Source organism: Sinocyclocheilus anshuiensis, unplaced genomic scaffold, assembly GCF_001515605.1.
Source record: "Sinocyclocheilus anshuiensis isolate Anshui unplaced genomic scaffold, SAMN03320099.WGS_v1.1 scaffold679, whole genome shotgun sequence".
NCBI classification, from domain to species: domain Eukaryota; kingdom Metazoa; phylum Chordata; class Actinopteri; order Cypriniformes; family Cyprinidae; genus Sinocyclocheilus; species Sinocyclocheilus anshuiensis.
This window is the reverse complement of record NW_015552592.1, coordinates 219,773-235,360: the sequence shown is the minus strand read 5'-3', so window position 1 is coordinate 235,360 and position 15,588 is coordinate 219,773. Positions and strand designations below refer to the sequence as shown.

The following is a 15,588-nucleotide window of genomic DNA, read 5'->3' as shown; positions in this document are numbered from 1 at the left end:
TTGGACGGCTTCACCGCTCTTCTTGTTGCCCTAGAAACAGGAACAAGGTTTTGAAAACGCAGGCGAAATGGGAACAAATCGCTGAACGCGAGCGCGACAAATGTACACAAACGGAGTGCAGAATCGGCCTCTTCGTCAAGGTCGCCTCCCTTTGAAAAGCCTGCCCTGCAAAGGCCAAGGACTGTCTGCGGACACCGCGCGTTACCAGGACAACCAGCGTGCAAATCAAATCGCTAGGTCTGTTAAACAGAAAGACAAATGACCTGCAACTGCCTCTGTATGGCACAGATTTCTGGAACGCTGTTATTCACACATAAGTTTGGTTATGAAACCTAGTTTCCTACATAGACAGTATTTTAATGCACCACCGGCACGCTCCCTACGCAAAGCCTGTTCTAAAAGGTAGCCAACAATAATATCCTGCATTTAAAAAAATCTTTTTGGCAAGCGCAGTGAAAAATCCATTCAAGATGGTAGATCCCTTAAGCTGAGAGAAACGTTGACTAAAAATGTACGTTGCATTCAAAACTGAAAGTTTTAATTGCACTATTTTACACAATATTTGTGTGTTGTTTATTTCTTAATAGCGTATTAGCTCAATATTTTGTGCCATCAGCTTAGCAAATTCCTTGCTAAATTCCTCACAAGTAGTGCTATCTTGTTTGGAGTCAACGTAATATTAAAATAGACCCGATTTACGATGAATACACATTCCTGGTCTTATTGTGAATGATTCATGTGTACATTTTTCCAAATCAAAATATTTTTGTCTTCTTGTATTTTGTAACCACATCGTATTAACTTTCTCCACCTCTGGAAACGATTTCACTACAAAATATGTTGACTTTTCAATAAAAAAAAACAAAAAAACAACAACAACAAAAAATCACTAAAAACAAAATTATTAACCCTCAAAGACCTAAACATTGATATTCATTATTTGTTTTTCACCCTTTGTCTTTAGGATGTCATTAGTTATAAAAACTACTTTGTTTTGGCAAAATTTGCATCTGTATATTTTGAGAACCTTTGAATTTATAACACTCAGCACACAAATGTACTTGAAAAATAAAATATTTCAACCAGTAAGAATACAGTTATGAATATTCATATGACAGCAGTTTTAAGTAAAATGTATTCATTTTTAATACAAATTAATTAAATAATTAGCATTAAATAAATAAAATTAAATAAAATAAATATTTTTTATGTATTTTTATACCTCTCAGAATACAGCTGAAAAAAGTATATTTTTGTATAGTTTTATTCATACACTCCACTGTGAGAACAACAGAAAATGCCTCATAAGTTTTGCTACACTTTAAAAATGGTCTCAAATTTATGTACTTTCACATACAAGACTTTTCCTATCATTAGACACAGAAATATCTTTTTTTTAATATTGTATGTCAAATACATATTTCATGAATAGATAAACTTGTTCAGATTTCTGTTAATATCTGATATTTGTCCACCAAAAGTGTCGTTCTGATAAAGTGTCAGCTATTTTTATGTGTAGTTTTTAACCCATACTTAGCAAAAGTTAGGTATTATTTGATAGTTTTTTTGTTTTTGTTTTTTTTACAAACGTTGCAATTGTTTTACGCTGGGTTAAAAACCAGTCCAAGTTAGTTTAAGCTGGTCTTTCAGCCTGACCAAGCTGGCCCAAAGTACCCAAAACCCAGCTAAAACCAGTCTGGGAGACCAGCTAATACATTTTTTCCCCATTCAGCAGGGTTTATCTAAGGCCAACCAGTCATCAGGAACATGATTGATTCATTCCTCTCGATTTGGACAGATTATTCTCTTAATTAACTTCCTCGATAATTACAGGACTAAAACTGACTCCATATACTGCAGGAAATCTGAGCACGTTCCCAAGGGGGTCATACGGCATTTTTCAGGACTGAACGCTTGAGACTTTTAGTGACAATGGAAGTTCTGAAGAGTGACGCTTGAATTCAACTCTCTCCCTCTCAAACGCTCTTCTAATTGGCCGTGACACGCCGCATATGCCAATGCAGCTCAACAGTCTTTAATCTTACAGATGTTTCTAGAAGTCCCTCAGTGGCTCCTTCAGCTGCCCCGAGTTAAACATCAAGGCATATACACACCCACCCTCACGCAGACTCGCAGCTAACTTTCCGACTGCAGTGGCTGCTAGCGCAGGGTGAAAGAGGGAAAGACAAAGAAAAAGCAAGGAGAGGGAAAAGAGTACAGGGAGGGTTGAACTGAGGTCATTTCAACAGAAATGCTGTGAAGAAACTGCAGGGTGTTTCAAAAACACTTCCGTGAATGTCCATTAGAGGTCACTAAATAATACAAAAAGTTTTTTTTTAATGTTTTTAAAGAAGACTATTATGCTCACCAATGCTGCATTTATTTGCTCAAAAATACAATAAGAAAATTTAATATTGTGAAATATTACAATTTAAAAGAACAGTTTTCTATTTTAATATATTTTCAAATATAAGTTATTCCTGTGATGCAAAGCTGAATTTTCAACAGCCTTGTCCAGTCTTTAAAGCAACACTCCACTATTTTTGAAAATAGGCTCATTTTCCAACTCCCCTGATTTTCTAGGCCGATATGGCTAGGAACTATATTCTCATTCCGGCGTAATAATCAAGGAACTTTGCTGCAGTACCATGGGTGCAGCAGGCGCAATGATATTACGCAGTGCCTGAACTTTTCATTTTCTGTCGGTCTTAGTACACGATGTAACTACAGAAGAGTCAAGTTTTAAACAGGAAAAATATAGAAACTCTTCGGTCATTTTTGAGCGAGATGCTAATGGTCTAATCAGATTCAATGATCTATGCTAAGCTGCAGCTAAAAGTGCTACCTCCAGACCTGGAGATTGGCTGAATGGATTCGAAAACGGTAAAACTCAACTGTTTAGCTCTATGGTAGTTGGAAAATGAGCCTATTTTCAAAAATAGTGGAGTGTTCCTTTGAGGTCATATGATCCTTCAGAAATCATTCTGATATGCTGATTTGGTGCTCAATTATTATCGGTGCTAAATTATTATTTTTATTATTAGTGGCGAAAACAGTTTTTCCTACTTAATAGTTTTAAGGAAACTGACTATTTTTGATAATTAGACAATTCCAAAGTCTTTATTTAAACCAGAAACCTTTTGTAACATTATAAATGTCTTTACTGTTACTTTTGATCAATTTAATGCATCCTTATTGAATAAAAGTAAAAGGAAAAAAAAATTTTCTTCTCTGCATTTCTCCTCTTCTCTAGCATCTAGATGTCAAATAAATATATTTTATATTACAACTCTTGTTGGCTCCTTGACTAATTGCTTTTGTTCCTCTTACTTAAAGCACTTTGGATAAAAGCATTGTCTAAATGTGCAAATGTAATGTAAATGAAGAGCTATTATTCTTGCGGTTCTGTTTGGTGCAGCACAAACTCAACCTTTTAAAAATTTAGTATAGCAATAAAGTTCAGTGGTGTTGATGTCTAATTTCATTAATCAGCTTATTTTCTTAAACTGAGTACTTGTTTTTCTGGGTTTTATGCCTCTTTAATATCAAAGAATGACAGGAGAACATTGGGAAAGATTGTTAGCATCTTTGCTAACTGTTTTTGCTATGGCACCATTCACAATGTTTCTTTAAAGGAAAGCATTTAAACCTGCTGTTGTTTAGCCAACCTTGGTAGCAATAGCCTTTAGTTTAGCCAGAAGAGAAGACTTGTTGGCATAAACCACTTCTTCCTCCTCGTTCTCGTCTCCTTCTCCTTCCATAATGGCACAGCTGTCCGCCGCTGGTAACTCGCACTCTTTATTGGCCAACATCACGAGTTTGGAATACTTATACTCCAGCCTATCAGAGCACAAAGATAGAGAAGCACAAAGCTTATTAGCATAAACAAAAAGAGATGTTAGTATATCTCCAAAAACAAGAATCATACTTTTTGTTCTTCTTCCAGAAGTAGCTGGTCAGGGAGACGAGCAGAATAGCACAGAACGCTCCAAGCCCAGCGCCCACCTTCATCCAGAAATCAATCGCCTCACATGGAGACGTTCTCTTCAGCGGGAGAGTCAGTCCTCCAGTACACAGGCGAGGTTCAGTCCACACAAACACGGTGTCCTTAGAATGACAATTTGCATCATTACATTGTTAATTGTGGGCGCTTTTTTGGTCTATAATGAAAACGTCATTGTTTAGCTACACTATGTTCAAAGGTTTGGGGTTGGTGAATGCAAATTTCCAATGTTGTTATATTTTTCATATTCATTTATACAGTATATTCATTAGGAGTTATTCTTTATGATTCTTTCATTATTACTCCACATTATATTCATATTACTGTTTTATGTTACTGGCATATATTCGAGTATTATACATTTATTCTCTTTTATTGTTATCCATTCCATTTAGACTCGTATTCCATTGACGGAGTATTTTCTTTTAGATTCCACATATAAAAGGTACATCTTGTTATGATTAAAAAGTGTTTATCGGATGATGGAAACTTATTCTCAGCCAAAAAAATATTTTATATGCCAGGATGTTTTGCTAAATTTGTCTTCTCGGTTTTTCTGGGTACTAAGTGTTCTGTTCTTTAACAAAGAACTGGTATTTGCAAAGTGATATTTAAAGATTGTTAAGATCTGCTGTATCTAAAGGTGTAAAACCACAGCTCCATCTTTATTTATTTATATATTTTTTTATCTAATCTTATCTATTGTATCTTATCTTATCTATGACCCAGCCTTGACTTCAAGGTGATTTAAGTGATGGAAAATATTCGTAGATGTTTGTATCTGACGTTTATCGATTGGACATAAACTTCTCGTGATGTTATAAGAGGATATAAGTCTCTAGTATATATAGGTCTAATTGGCTTTTCAAAGTTATTACACTTAGATTTTAGATTACTCTCTTAGAATTTTAGCAGAATATACTCAGTTTGGATTTTGTTTCCATTTTTTATTTTTTTATTTAATTTTAATATTTAATTTTATCATCTGTAATTGCTATCACTATGATTTATGATGTTTTGTTTTCAACATTTTTTAATTTTACTAAAAGTCTTTGCCTGCCTAGATCTCTCCTTGCATCAGGGGTCAGTAAAGTTTTTTTTTTTTTTTTACATTTTTTAATAAATGCTACAAAATAAATAACACACACATTTGGTAATAAACTAAATAAATGTAATAAAAATAAAACAATACAAATATTAATATATTTTAAAATGTAATTTATTCTTGTGATGCAAAGCTGAATTTTCTTCAGTGTCAGAAGAAGAAGTGTCATTTGCTGCTCAAGGAACATTACTTTTATTATCAATGCTAAAAACAGTTGTGCAGCTTGTACAGAACAACATTTATTTGAAATGGAAATCTTTTGTAACATAGTAAATGTCTTGACTGTCACTTTTGATTTAATGCATCCTTGCTGAATAAAAGTATTAATTTATTTAAAAAAAATAAAAATAAAAACTTACTGACACCAGACTTTAAAACAGTAATGTACTTAGTTTTTCCCTTTTCTACTTGTAACAATACGAGGAAGTTATTTGTGTCACTCGAGCATCACATTTAAGCTAGTCATCATCATCTTTCAAACTGCACCTGTCACAAACACGTGAACACCCACTGTGATTTTGTTCATCGTTGTTTTGGCGGCTTAATGTGAGGAATATTCCGCATGTGTGTCACCACATGGAGTTCTGAAGAAAACAAACTTCCCCTAGATAAACGTCTGATGATAAATTCAGTAGAATATGCACAAGTCACGACAGACGCTTTTCTTTAGTAGACTGACTTCATTACATCAGTGAGGATCAGACTATTATCTGATTTAAAGTATGTTTTAACTTGCAGCTCCCTGCCAAAGCCAATTTTAACTGCACTTGGTACACAATCATTATAAATAATTTCTCAGTCAATAATATATATATATATATATATATACACACACACACACACACATATATATAATACACACACACTGTATACAGTAACTCATCAACAGAACTAATGAAAGTGTACCTGCACTCCTGCCTTACAGGCTCCTTCAATGGCGTGGTAGTCGACAGCAGTGCAGCGCGGGCATGCGCTAGAGCTCTCCCACAGGAAGTGGAACGTGCAGCCGTCACAGGTCCCTGCAGGACACTCACTGACACAGGACAGAGGAAGTCAAACTAAACTGGAATTGAGCTACTTTTACACTACTTTTGTTGCCACAGGTTTTTTGTTTTTTTTTGTCCGCAGGTTCTAGCAATCTCCTTGTAATGCATTTTCAACCGAGGGGACCCATCATGGAAGGAAAAACCATAGGGGAAAAAAACACAGTGGGGCTAGTTTTATTTATTTATTTATTTATTTAGTCATTTAGCAGACGCTTTTATCCAAAGTGACTTACAAATGAGGACAATAAAAGCAGTCAAAACTAACAAAAGAGCAACAATATATAAGTGCAATGACAAGTCTCGGTTAGCCTAACACAGTACATGTAGCAAGGTGTATATATATATATATATACATACATATATAATACATACACATATATATACATATACACACATACACACACATACATACATACATACAAACAAACAAACACACACACATATCAAATGGCTGCAATATAACAAAGAGTGAAAAATTTAAGGGGGTCTGAATACTTTCCGTACCCACTGTATATACACACATATACACATATATACATATACACATACACAGTACACACATACATACATACATACATACATACAAACAAACACACACATACACATATACATATATACATACCCACATATACATATGCACACATATACACATATATATATACATATACACACACATATATATATATATATATACATATACACACATACATACATATATTATACACACACACACACACACACACAAAGAAAAACAAGTAGATAGAATAGAAAAAATAGAAAGCTAGTGTTTGTTAGTTTTTTGTTGTTGTTTTTTTTAAATAAATGTTTTTTTAAATTAATGAATTAAAAGTTATTACAACTAATTAAAATATGTTAATTAGTTTTAATGAACAATTGTGCTGGTTTTGTTTGAGACCCTGAATGAAACCATCTTAGAGCGATCTTAAACACTGTTTAAAAAAAAAGTTTAGAGAAACTCATTTTATAATATTATAATAGATGTAATGTAATATAATTGTTATATATCATACATGTAATTACACAGTAATTACAACAATATTAACAATCCATAAAAATAAATAAATAAATACACTTACAATGATAACATAATAATTACATAATAATGTAATTTATTGTAAAGTTTTAATGTAATTATAAATAAACATAATAATCAATAATTAATAATATATATAAAAATATATGACTAATAATTACATTCATATTAATAATCTATATTATAAATGCAACAAAATAAGTGACTGCACCTTTGGTAATAACCAAAATAAATTTAATACAAATAAAACAAGACAAATCAACTCAGTAACCCTGCAGTGAGGTGATTTGATACGGCATGATGGGAGATGCCCTGTGCCAAATTTAAACTGCATTAACAGCAGTGTGCTTGTTTATATATATATATGTGTGTCGGACATGAGGTTGTGACCTGTGTAGATCTTTACAAATAAAAGGCGCCATTAAACACGTAATGGATGATAGAGGGAAAAGAACATACATCAAACTTTATTAAAAAACCCTACAACTAAAACCCCAGATAACCATATGAGAGGAACTTTAAGAGGCACTTTAGGTTTGATGACGTAAACGCCAGTACCGATAGAAGAAGTGGACATCTGGGATTCTCTCGGATGCAGATGGAAATAGTTCTGGTCTGGTGGTTATTCCGTTAAGAGATTTCTCCACGGTGGCTCCTGTGGCACAAACACACACACAACCTGTCTTAGAGGACACATGGGGGTGACAGGCAGCACTGCAGGAAGTGCTTAGTAAGCAGGACCACCCGTAGATTCAAGTAATTAATCGTATTTATCACTAAACAAGAAGCCCGTTTTATATATGCTGAGTTTTATACCCGAGAACACAGATGACAGGCACTGTGTAGAATTAAAGCAACAGAAAACTACAGCACATTTTTAATGGCTGGAGCTTGTCTAAAATTAATGGCTCTGACCAGTTTTATGAAAACATGAGTTCACCTTTGAATCGTACAAAGAACATATAACAACATACAAGATTTTTATGTGAATATTGTGTTCCATCTAGGTCCCAATAATGCTTAAAGTTGGAAACATGCATTGATGCATATGTTTGAATTTTTTTCATTATTATATTTCTGAAAAAAATCATTATATGGTATTTTATTTTAATAATAATAAAACAAATGTTATAAAATAATATACAAACAAACATATAAAATATTAATGGAATATTTAAAGAATAATACAAATTGCTATATTTAATTAATTTCATTAAATAGATAATAATTACATTAAAAAAGTAAAATATTACATAATATATTGTTTCCAGGCAGGAATGTTGGGGTGTTACAGGATTACTTATGTGGAAGGTGTGTGGAAAACATTGCTATTCTGTTTCTTGTATACATAAAAAATATATTTTGCATAATTGTCCTCATATATAATGCATTCAGATAGTAAAGACAAAAAAATAACACTGCATGAAGATGTTTTATAGTTGCCACAGTCCCCAAGTGGTCTTCTCATTAACAACAGCAGCGCTGACATTGTTTTTGCTCATAGGTGATATTTCATACTTACTGAGCTTTGATGATTAAACTGCAAATGATTCTACTTCAGTTAGAAGTCCCATCGGGATTTGACTTATAATTAAATAAGCCATTAAGGATGCTTTTCTCCGTTGTTTACAGATAATGGAAAGTCTGTTAAACATTTAATTGATGTCATAACTTACTAATAAGTCTGCTAAAATGTATATTGTAAGTAATTCAAATGAATGAAATATGGACATGCACATCACAAACGCTACACTATCAAGAAGTCAGAATACATTTTTAGTTTTGAAATGATGAAATGATCTCACCCTGAAAAGTGTCGGCCAGGCTAATGGACTGAGAGGAAAGAGCTGTTCTTAAGCCCCGCCCATCAGATGGGATAATCGTTGATTGACAGAGAAAAGCCTCCACTGAACTGCCCAGCTGACCACCTTCAGCGTCCTCATTGGGCAGGTTTGTGACATTATCTCTGCAGACCGCAGCCTTGTGACCCTGACAAAAGACAGATGAAGGAATAAATAACATTATTATGTCATTTCTGCTTATTTCAGGTGTTGGTGTTGTACCTCAGCTCCACACAGGCTGATATTGAAGAGGTGGTAATACTTTGTGCCTTTCGCAGTGAAGCTGGGCCCGTTCATGATGGACCCAGCGGAGTTCAGAGCACTGAAGTCATACCAAAGTGTCCGATTCTGGTCAGTGCATGTGAACAAACAGTCGCTGAAACACACACTGTGCTCCTAAAATTGAAACATTCAAGAGAGAACGGTCAGCAGTGTTTCCCACAGACTTACACTCTATTTGTGGCGGCATATATATGCAAATTAATTCTCTGCCAGCAAGAGGTGCTTAGAGTGGGAGAAATAGAGGTTTCCCCGGTAAGGGCTGTACACAAAGCAGCGCTCTGCTCACAAACACTGCTTTATCAGACATTACATGCAAGATGAAATGAAAATGAAATGAAAATTTTCTGAAGACAGTCGGTTTCCTTCAGAAATACAGTGATATAAAAACACCCGCACCGGGTTTCGATTTTGAAATGTGCAGTGCTCATGTTTATTCAACGAAGTCAAAGCCTTTTGGAAAAGCTATTGGTGGCGGTCAGTTTTGATATTGTGGCGGGCTGCCACAAATAAATCAATGTATGGGAAACACTGGTCACACACTTATTAGTTATCATTATTCCTGAAGCACTTTCAGTAAGGCCTATTTTCTCAACCACTAATCTAATGGAATTAAGACTTATGTATCTGTTTGTTTGTTTGTTTGTTCAATTCAAAATGATACATTTGACCAATTTACATAATGACTTAAATTAACAGCATTTTTCATACAAAGTGACCCTTCACCATATTTTTTTCAGTAGCTTCTGAATATTTATAGTGAATAGTGATAAATGTCCTTAGCCAAACTTTTGAAAATATTACATTATATAACGTATTATAATTAAAATTAAAAGTATCACCAATATTACCCCATAGAAAGGGCCATGTTTCAAAAAGAAAATAAATTATATCAATAATAATAATAATAAATGTATACATTTTTTTATTCTTTATATTTATTACGGTTTCATTATTTTTATATTTAGTAAGAAGACAAAAAATTTAATTAATAAACAAATAAATTTGTTTTAATTTATTTCTAGATATATTTATAAGTGCTATTCTGCCACCTAAAAACAGAGAAACAGTAGTTGAAATACCTTGTTGCTTTTGCTGCCTGGCCCACACGGCTGACACGCTTCTTTGCCATAGATGTGATGCCCAGATAGGACGGCATTAGGAGGGCACTCTTGGCACTGGTTGGTCTCTTTATCAATGTAGTGTCCAGCTGGACAGGGCACACAGGAGGAGCCAGCCTGCAGGGCACACGCCCGACACGCTGATGCCACTCCATCCATGGCATTAGTGACAGTCACAGAGTAAATCTTCACCATGTCATTTACATACTGACGCACCTGATGGACAGTGGGAACGACTTATTATGACTACTGTCATTCTGTAAACATGTTTTTTTATCAGTGTGAGTGTGAATGAATTTGTACTGACATCACTAGCCTGATTGGTGCGTTGAAAAGCCCAGGTGAACGCAACAGAAGAGTCTTCAGTCATGATGTGTGTGTAACTCTGTTTGCTTTTACTCCCCTCCCATGATTCAATGACATTTGTGCTCCTTCTGTTCACATCCTGAAGCAACAACAAAATCAATAACACTTTAAAAAGAAATTAAAGTCTGACCACTTTTAGTAAACGTAAAGGCTTAGTACATAGTACAATTACTTATCATCTACATTCCAAACCTCTATGACTTTCTTTCTTCTGTGGATAATTTGAGAGAATGTTGGTAACTAAACCGTTTCGGCTCCCATTGACTTCTATAGTATTTTTGTCCATGCAGTGGGACCCAATGGGACCCGATACCATTTTAATCAAAAAAATTCTTCAAATGGTCTTCATACAGGTTTGGAACAACATAAGGCATTCATATGATGGGTTAATTTTTTCTTAATCTTCATTTTTTTTTTTGGGGTGGACAATGTTTTTAAAACACTTGTGCGGTCTTCGGTCACTTCTGACTGGAGAATTTCACATTTTGAATTTTTTTAAATCGTAGCTTCACCAGAATGGTTTGAAACTTGGTGACTTTTATGACACATAAAAAAATTGAGGGCATGATTCGAAAAAGCTAAGTAGTCGTAAAAAAAAAAGAGTCACACTCATGGTCATTGGTCAAAAATGACCGACCATAGGAAATTCATGGGAAATGGGAAAAAAATCGAAAATACAGAAATTTGTGTACAGTTTACAAATCCCCCACAATGGAGAAAAAAATTGCACAGCAATGAAGGGGTGAAACTCTAAAACATCTAGAGTGCAAAATCAACACACCAACTCACACACGCGCGGACACACACTTCTACACACACACACACACCTATGAACTGGTGTGACTGTAACACTGCAACTATGTAAAATAAAATCAATAATTCAACTACAATGCAGTAAAAAAGAAGGGGTTACACTCTAAAACATCAAGAGTGTAAAACAGATACATCCACTCACACACACTCACAGACACACACATACAGAATTATACATACTCAAATGAATTGGTATGGCTATAACCATACAGCCAAAATGAGTCAGAAGACTGAAATAAGAGGTTAAAATCAGATCAGACCCAGAAGGATTAAGCTCTGATAAAGCATTCCTGTTCATTTTTGTTACATTTTTATAGAATTTTAATGTTTTGTGTAACAAAATACTTTGTGTTCAGGTTTGAATGTAGTAATAATAATGCAAAACCCTACACTTCAAATCAACATTTAAAACAACAAAAAATATAAACCTTGACAAAAAGTAGTCTTTGAGAATGCCTTAATATACATTTAAATCCACAACCTAATAAAAGTAAACAATTATGTATAAAAACAACTAGGGAATTCATAAGCCTCTCTATAGTCCTATACAGGAATCTAGTGGTTACACCATTAAATCACAGGTTTTTTTCTTTTTTTTTTTGCTCTCACCAGGAGGTGCTATTCTGCCTTCAAAAATTGGATTTTAAAGGCTTAGTCTCTATTTTAATCTGAAATACTGCATTAATTGAAAAATAACTTTAAAAAAAAATGTGTACTATTTTCAGTGGGAAAAATGTATCACAATTATTGCATAGATATTAATTAGTACCATAAAATTCTCTCAAAATACAAAGGAAAAAATATTATTGAACAAAAATATATTAGACTGATTTTACTGTAGAAAAACAAAAAAGTTACATTTCAGGTGTCCGGTCACTTTTGACCGCGAAGACCATGAGTGTGACTCCCAAATGAGGAGCGCACTTAAAGGGGCACTAAGTATTTTTCTTTTTTTTTTGCATACGTTGTGAAGCTTCATCTCATGTGAACGTGCATGATTTTAAACATATTCTACCCAGTCTCATTAGAAATTGTAGTAATTTCAACAATTACTTACAGAAAAATTGCAATAACTCATTCAATCTTTGTCGCACAAAAATATACAACCTAAACCCAACCATAAACAACACTTTACCCCAACCCTAAATTTAACTGTGACTGTAATAGGAGGGGGGGAGACAAGGTTTGCGTTTTAATGTATATTTTACATATTTCTGTAGGCAAAAAGGGTTAATGTGGGGGGGATACAATTTTGTTTCCATTCCAAACCAATTGCAAGCAGTCATGAGAGTGCTAACAAGTCAAAAGTACCAAACTTCATCAAATATTTTGAGTGCACATTTAAAAGCAGATAAAACGGTCTATCAAAAACAAAAACAGCAAATAGAACTGCAAACACGCTCACCGTCATGAAGTAGAACTCACAGTCAGCTGAGCAGCTGGTTTCAAACTCAAAAGTGATCCGGCTGTACTCACTGCCGGATGCTCCTCGAACTGACACAGGCAACCTGATACGACAAACAGTAACAGACTCATTTCTAAACAGACAGCACATGTTATGTAAGGACAAACACTTCTGCATACACACCAAGTTCTGTACCAAAAGGACATTATGTTCTTGTAATACCAACTCACACAGCAGAAACGTTCATGTACAGCATTTTAACCATGCTAATCACACAAGGCTTTAATGAGCTTTAATGAACGTAATGCGCAGTGGGCAGCACTTGAACAGTGTAGTTGTGTGGAGGTGGACAAGTACTTGAAGACTCACTTGAATCCAGGCACCGTGAGAGTTAATATGAGATAATCGTTATCTGAACGACCTGCTCCTGATTGTACATGATCACCCGCTACTTCCCAACCTAAAACACACAAAATGTTCAAGATATGAAGGTATTATGCACACAATGTACACAAAAAATAAGAACATGTGGAAAAGCCCATTTAAATTGATCAGTGATGCAACAGCGACACCTAGCAGTAAAAACAAGCATTACAGCCATATGCTGTAACATAGTACCACCATACTCATGTAATCTCTCACCATTCAATCCATCACAATTGTTGTTGGCCACGTTGAAGCAGGATGTCTTCATGTTGGCAGGCAGCACGTTCCACCACTTGTACTCATAGACGAGGACAGGCTCCGTGCCAGCTGGACAAGGCTGGCATGCTACAGATGCCACACAATCCATGTTTAATATCTTTTGGCTGTTTGTTTGAAATGATGTTCATGCTTTTGAAATAATCATAATTCATACGTCCTTTTTAAGATGTCAGGATGGTTTCTCACCTTTGACCCCATCAGAGTAAGTCCCGGGTGGACAGGGAGAACAGGTGGCAGTGTCGTTGTTATAGAAACCAGGATTACAGGGTGGACAAGGCTCACGCTGACCAGAAGGTGGCAGTGTTACTGCGCCAGCAGCAGCTGCCAAACAAATCTGAGGCTCTACCCACTTATACATGACCTGAGTCTGAGAGGGACAGCATTTATATACTTGAATATTTTAAATGGAAAATTAAAAATATTACTATTTTACGACATTACTCTCTCTCTCTCTCTCTCTCTCTCTCTATATATATATATATAAACACATACACACACACACAGGTGCATCTCAAAAAATGTGAATATTGTGAAAGTTCATTTTTTGTAACTTATTTCAAAAAGTGAAACTTATATATATTTTACATTCATTACATGTAAAGTGAAACATTTCAAAAGTTTTTTTTGTTTTAATTTTAATGATTAGAGCTTCCAGCTCACGAAAGTCAAAAATCTAGTATCTCAAAATATTAGAATATTTACATTTGTGACCCTGGACCACAAAACCAGTCTTAAGTTCCAATTTTTCCAAAACTCAGACGTCTTCAGGAAAGGGGCTACCAAGCCACTTCTGAAACAGAAACAATGTCAGATAAAAATATTACTATTTTACGACATTACTCTCTCTCTCTCTCTCTCTCTCTCTCTATATATATATATATAAACACATACACACACACACAGGTGCATCTCAAAAAATGTGAATATTGTGAAAGTTCATTTTTTGTAACTTATTTCAAAAAGTGAAACTTATATATATTTTACATTCATTACATGTAAAGTGAAACATTTCAAAAGTTTTTTTTGTTTTAATTTTAATGATTAGAGCTTCCAGCTCACGAAAGTCAAAAATCTAGTATCTCAAAATATTAGAATATTTACATTTGTGACCCTGGACCACAAAACCAGTCTTAAGTTCCAATTTTTCCAAAACTCAGACGTCTTCAGGAAAGGGGCTACCAAGCCACTTCTGAAACAGAAACAATGTCAGAAGCATCTTACCTGGGCTAAGGAGAAAAAGAACTGGACTGTTGCTCAGTCCAAAGTCCAAAGTTGTCCAAAGCCCTCTTTTCAGATAAAAGTAAATTTTGCATTTCATCTGGAAATCAAGGTCTGGAGTCTGGAGTCTGGAGTGGACTGAAGCTGGAGTCAGTGCATCAAGAGTCACCATGCTCAGATGTCTTCAGGAAAAGGGCTACCAAGCCACTTCTGAAACAGAAACAATGTCAGAAGCATCTTACCTGGGCTAAGGAGAAAAAGAACTGGACTGTTGCTCAGTCCAAAGTCCAAAGTTGTCCAAAGTCCTCTTTTCAGATAAAAGTAAATTTTGCATTTAATTTGAAAATCAAGGTCTGGAGTCTGGAGGGAAGATTGGAGAGGCACAGAATCCAAGCTGCTGGAAGTCCAGTGTGAAGTGTCCGAAGTCAGAGATGATTTCTGGTGCCGTGACATCTGCTGGTGTTGGTCCATCAGGTTTTAGTAAGTCCAAAGTCAATTCAGCCGTCTACCCTTTTTTTGATTGATCTTAGGAAATATTCTAATATTTTGAGATACTGGATTTTTGACTTTCATGAGCTGGAAGCTCTAATCATCTAAATTAAAACAAAAAACTTTTTAAATGTTTTGCTTTA

General features: G+C 34.8%; 1 protein-coding gene across 1 annotated transcript in view; it reads right to left on the bottom strand.

Moving 5' to 3' along the window:
* The window catches only part of LOC107665539 (UPF0577 protein KIAA1324-like), a 24,963-nt gene that overhangs the window by 1,104 nt on the left and 8,271 nt on the right, over nt 1-15,588 (bottom strand). Inside the window, exons 9-22 of the mRNA XM_016456454.1 lie at nt 13,925-14,105; nt 13,676-13,804; nt 13,403-13,493; nt 13,034-13,136; nt 10,757-10,894; nt 10,411-10,665; nt 9,272-9,445; nt 9,014-9,197; nt 7,767-7,863; nt 7,586-7,608; nt 6,015-6,160; nt 3,929-4,107; nt 3,669-3,840; nt 20-30 (exon numbers count right to left, since the gene is read on the bottom strand). Of these exons, the coding sequence (XP_016311940.1) occupies nt 20-30; nt 3,669-3,840; nt 3,929-4,107; nt 6,015-6,160; nt 7,586-7,608; nt 7,767-7,863; nt 9,014-9,197; nt 9,272-9,445; nt 10,411-10,665; nt 10,757-10,894; nt 13,034-13,136; nt 13,403-13,493; nt 13,676-13,804; nt 13,925-14,105 (1,883 nt within the window). The remainder of the gene's footprint in view (nt 1-19; nt 31-3,668; nt 3,841-3,928; nt 4,108-6,014; nt 6,161-7,585; nt 7,609-7,766; nt 7,864-9,013; nt 9,198-9,271; nt 9,446-10,410; nt 10,666-10,756; nt 10,895-13,033; nt 13,137-13,402; nt 13,494-13,675; nt 13,805-13,924; nt 14,106-15,588) is intronic.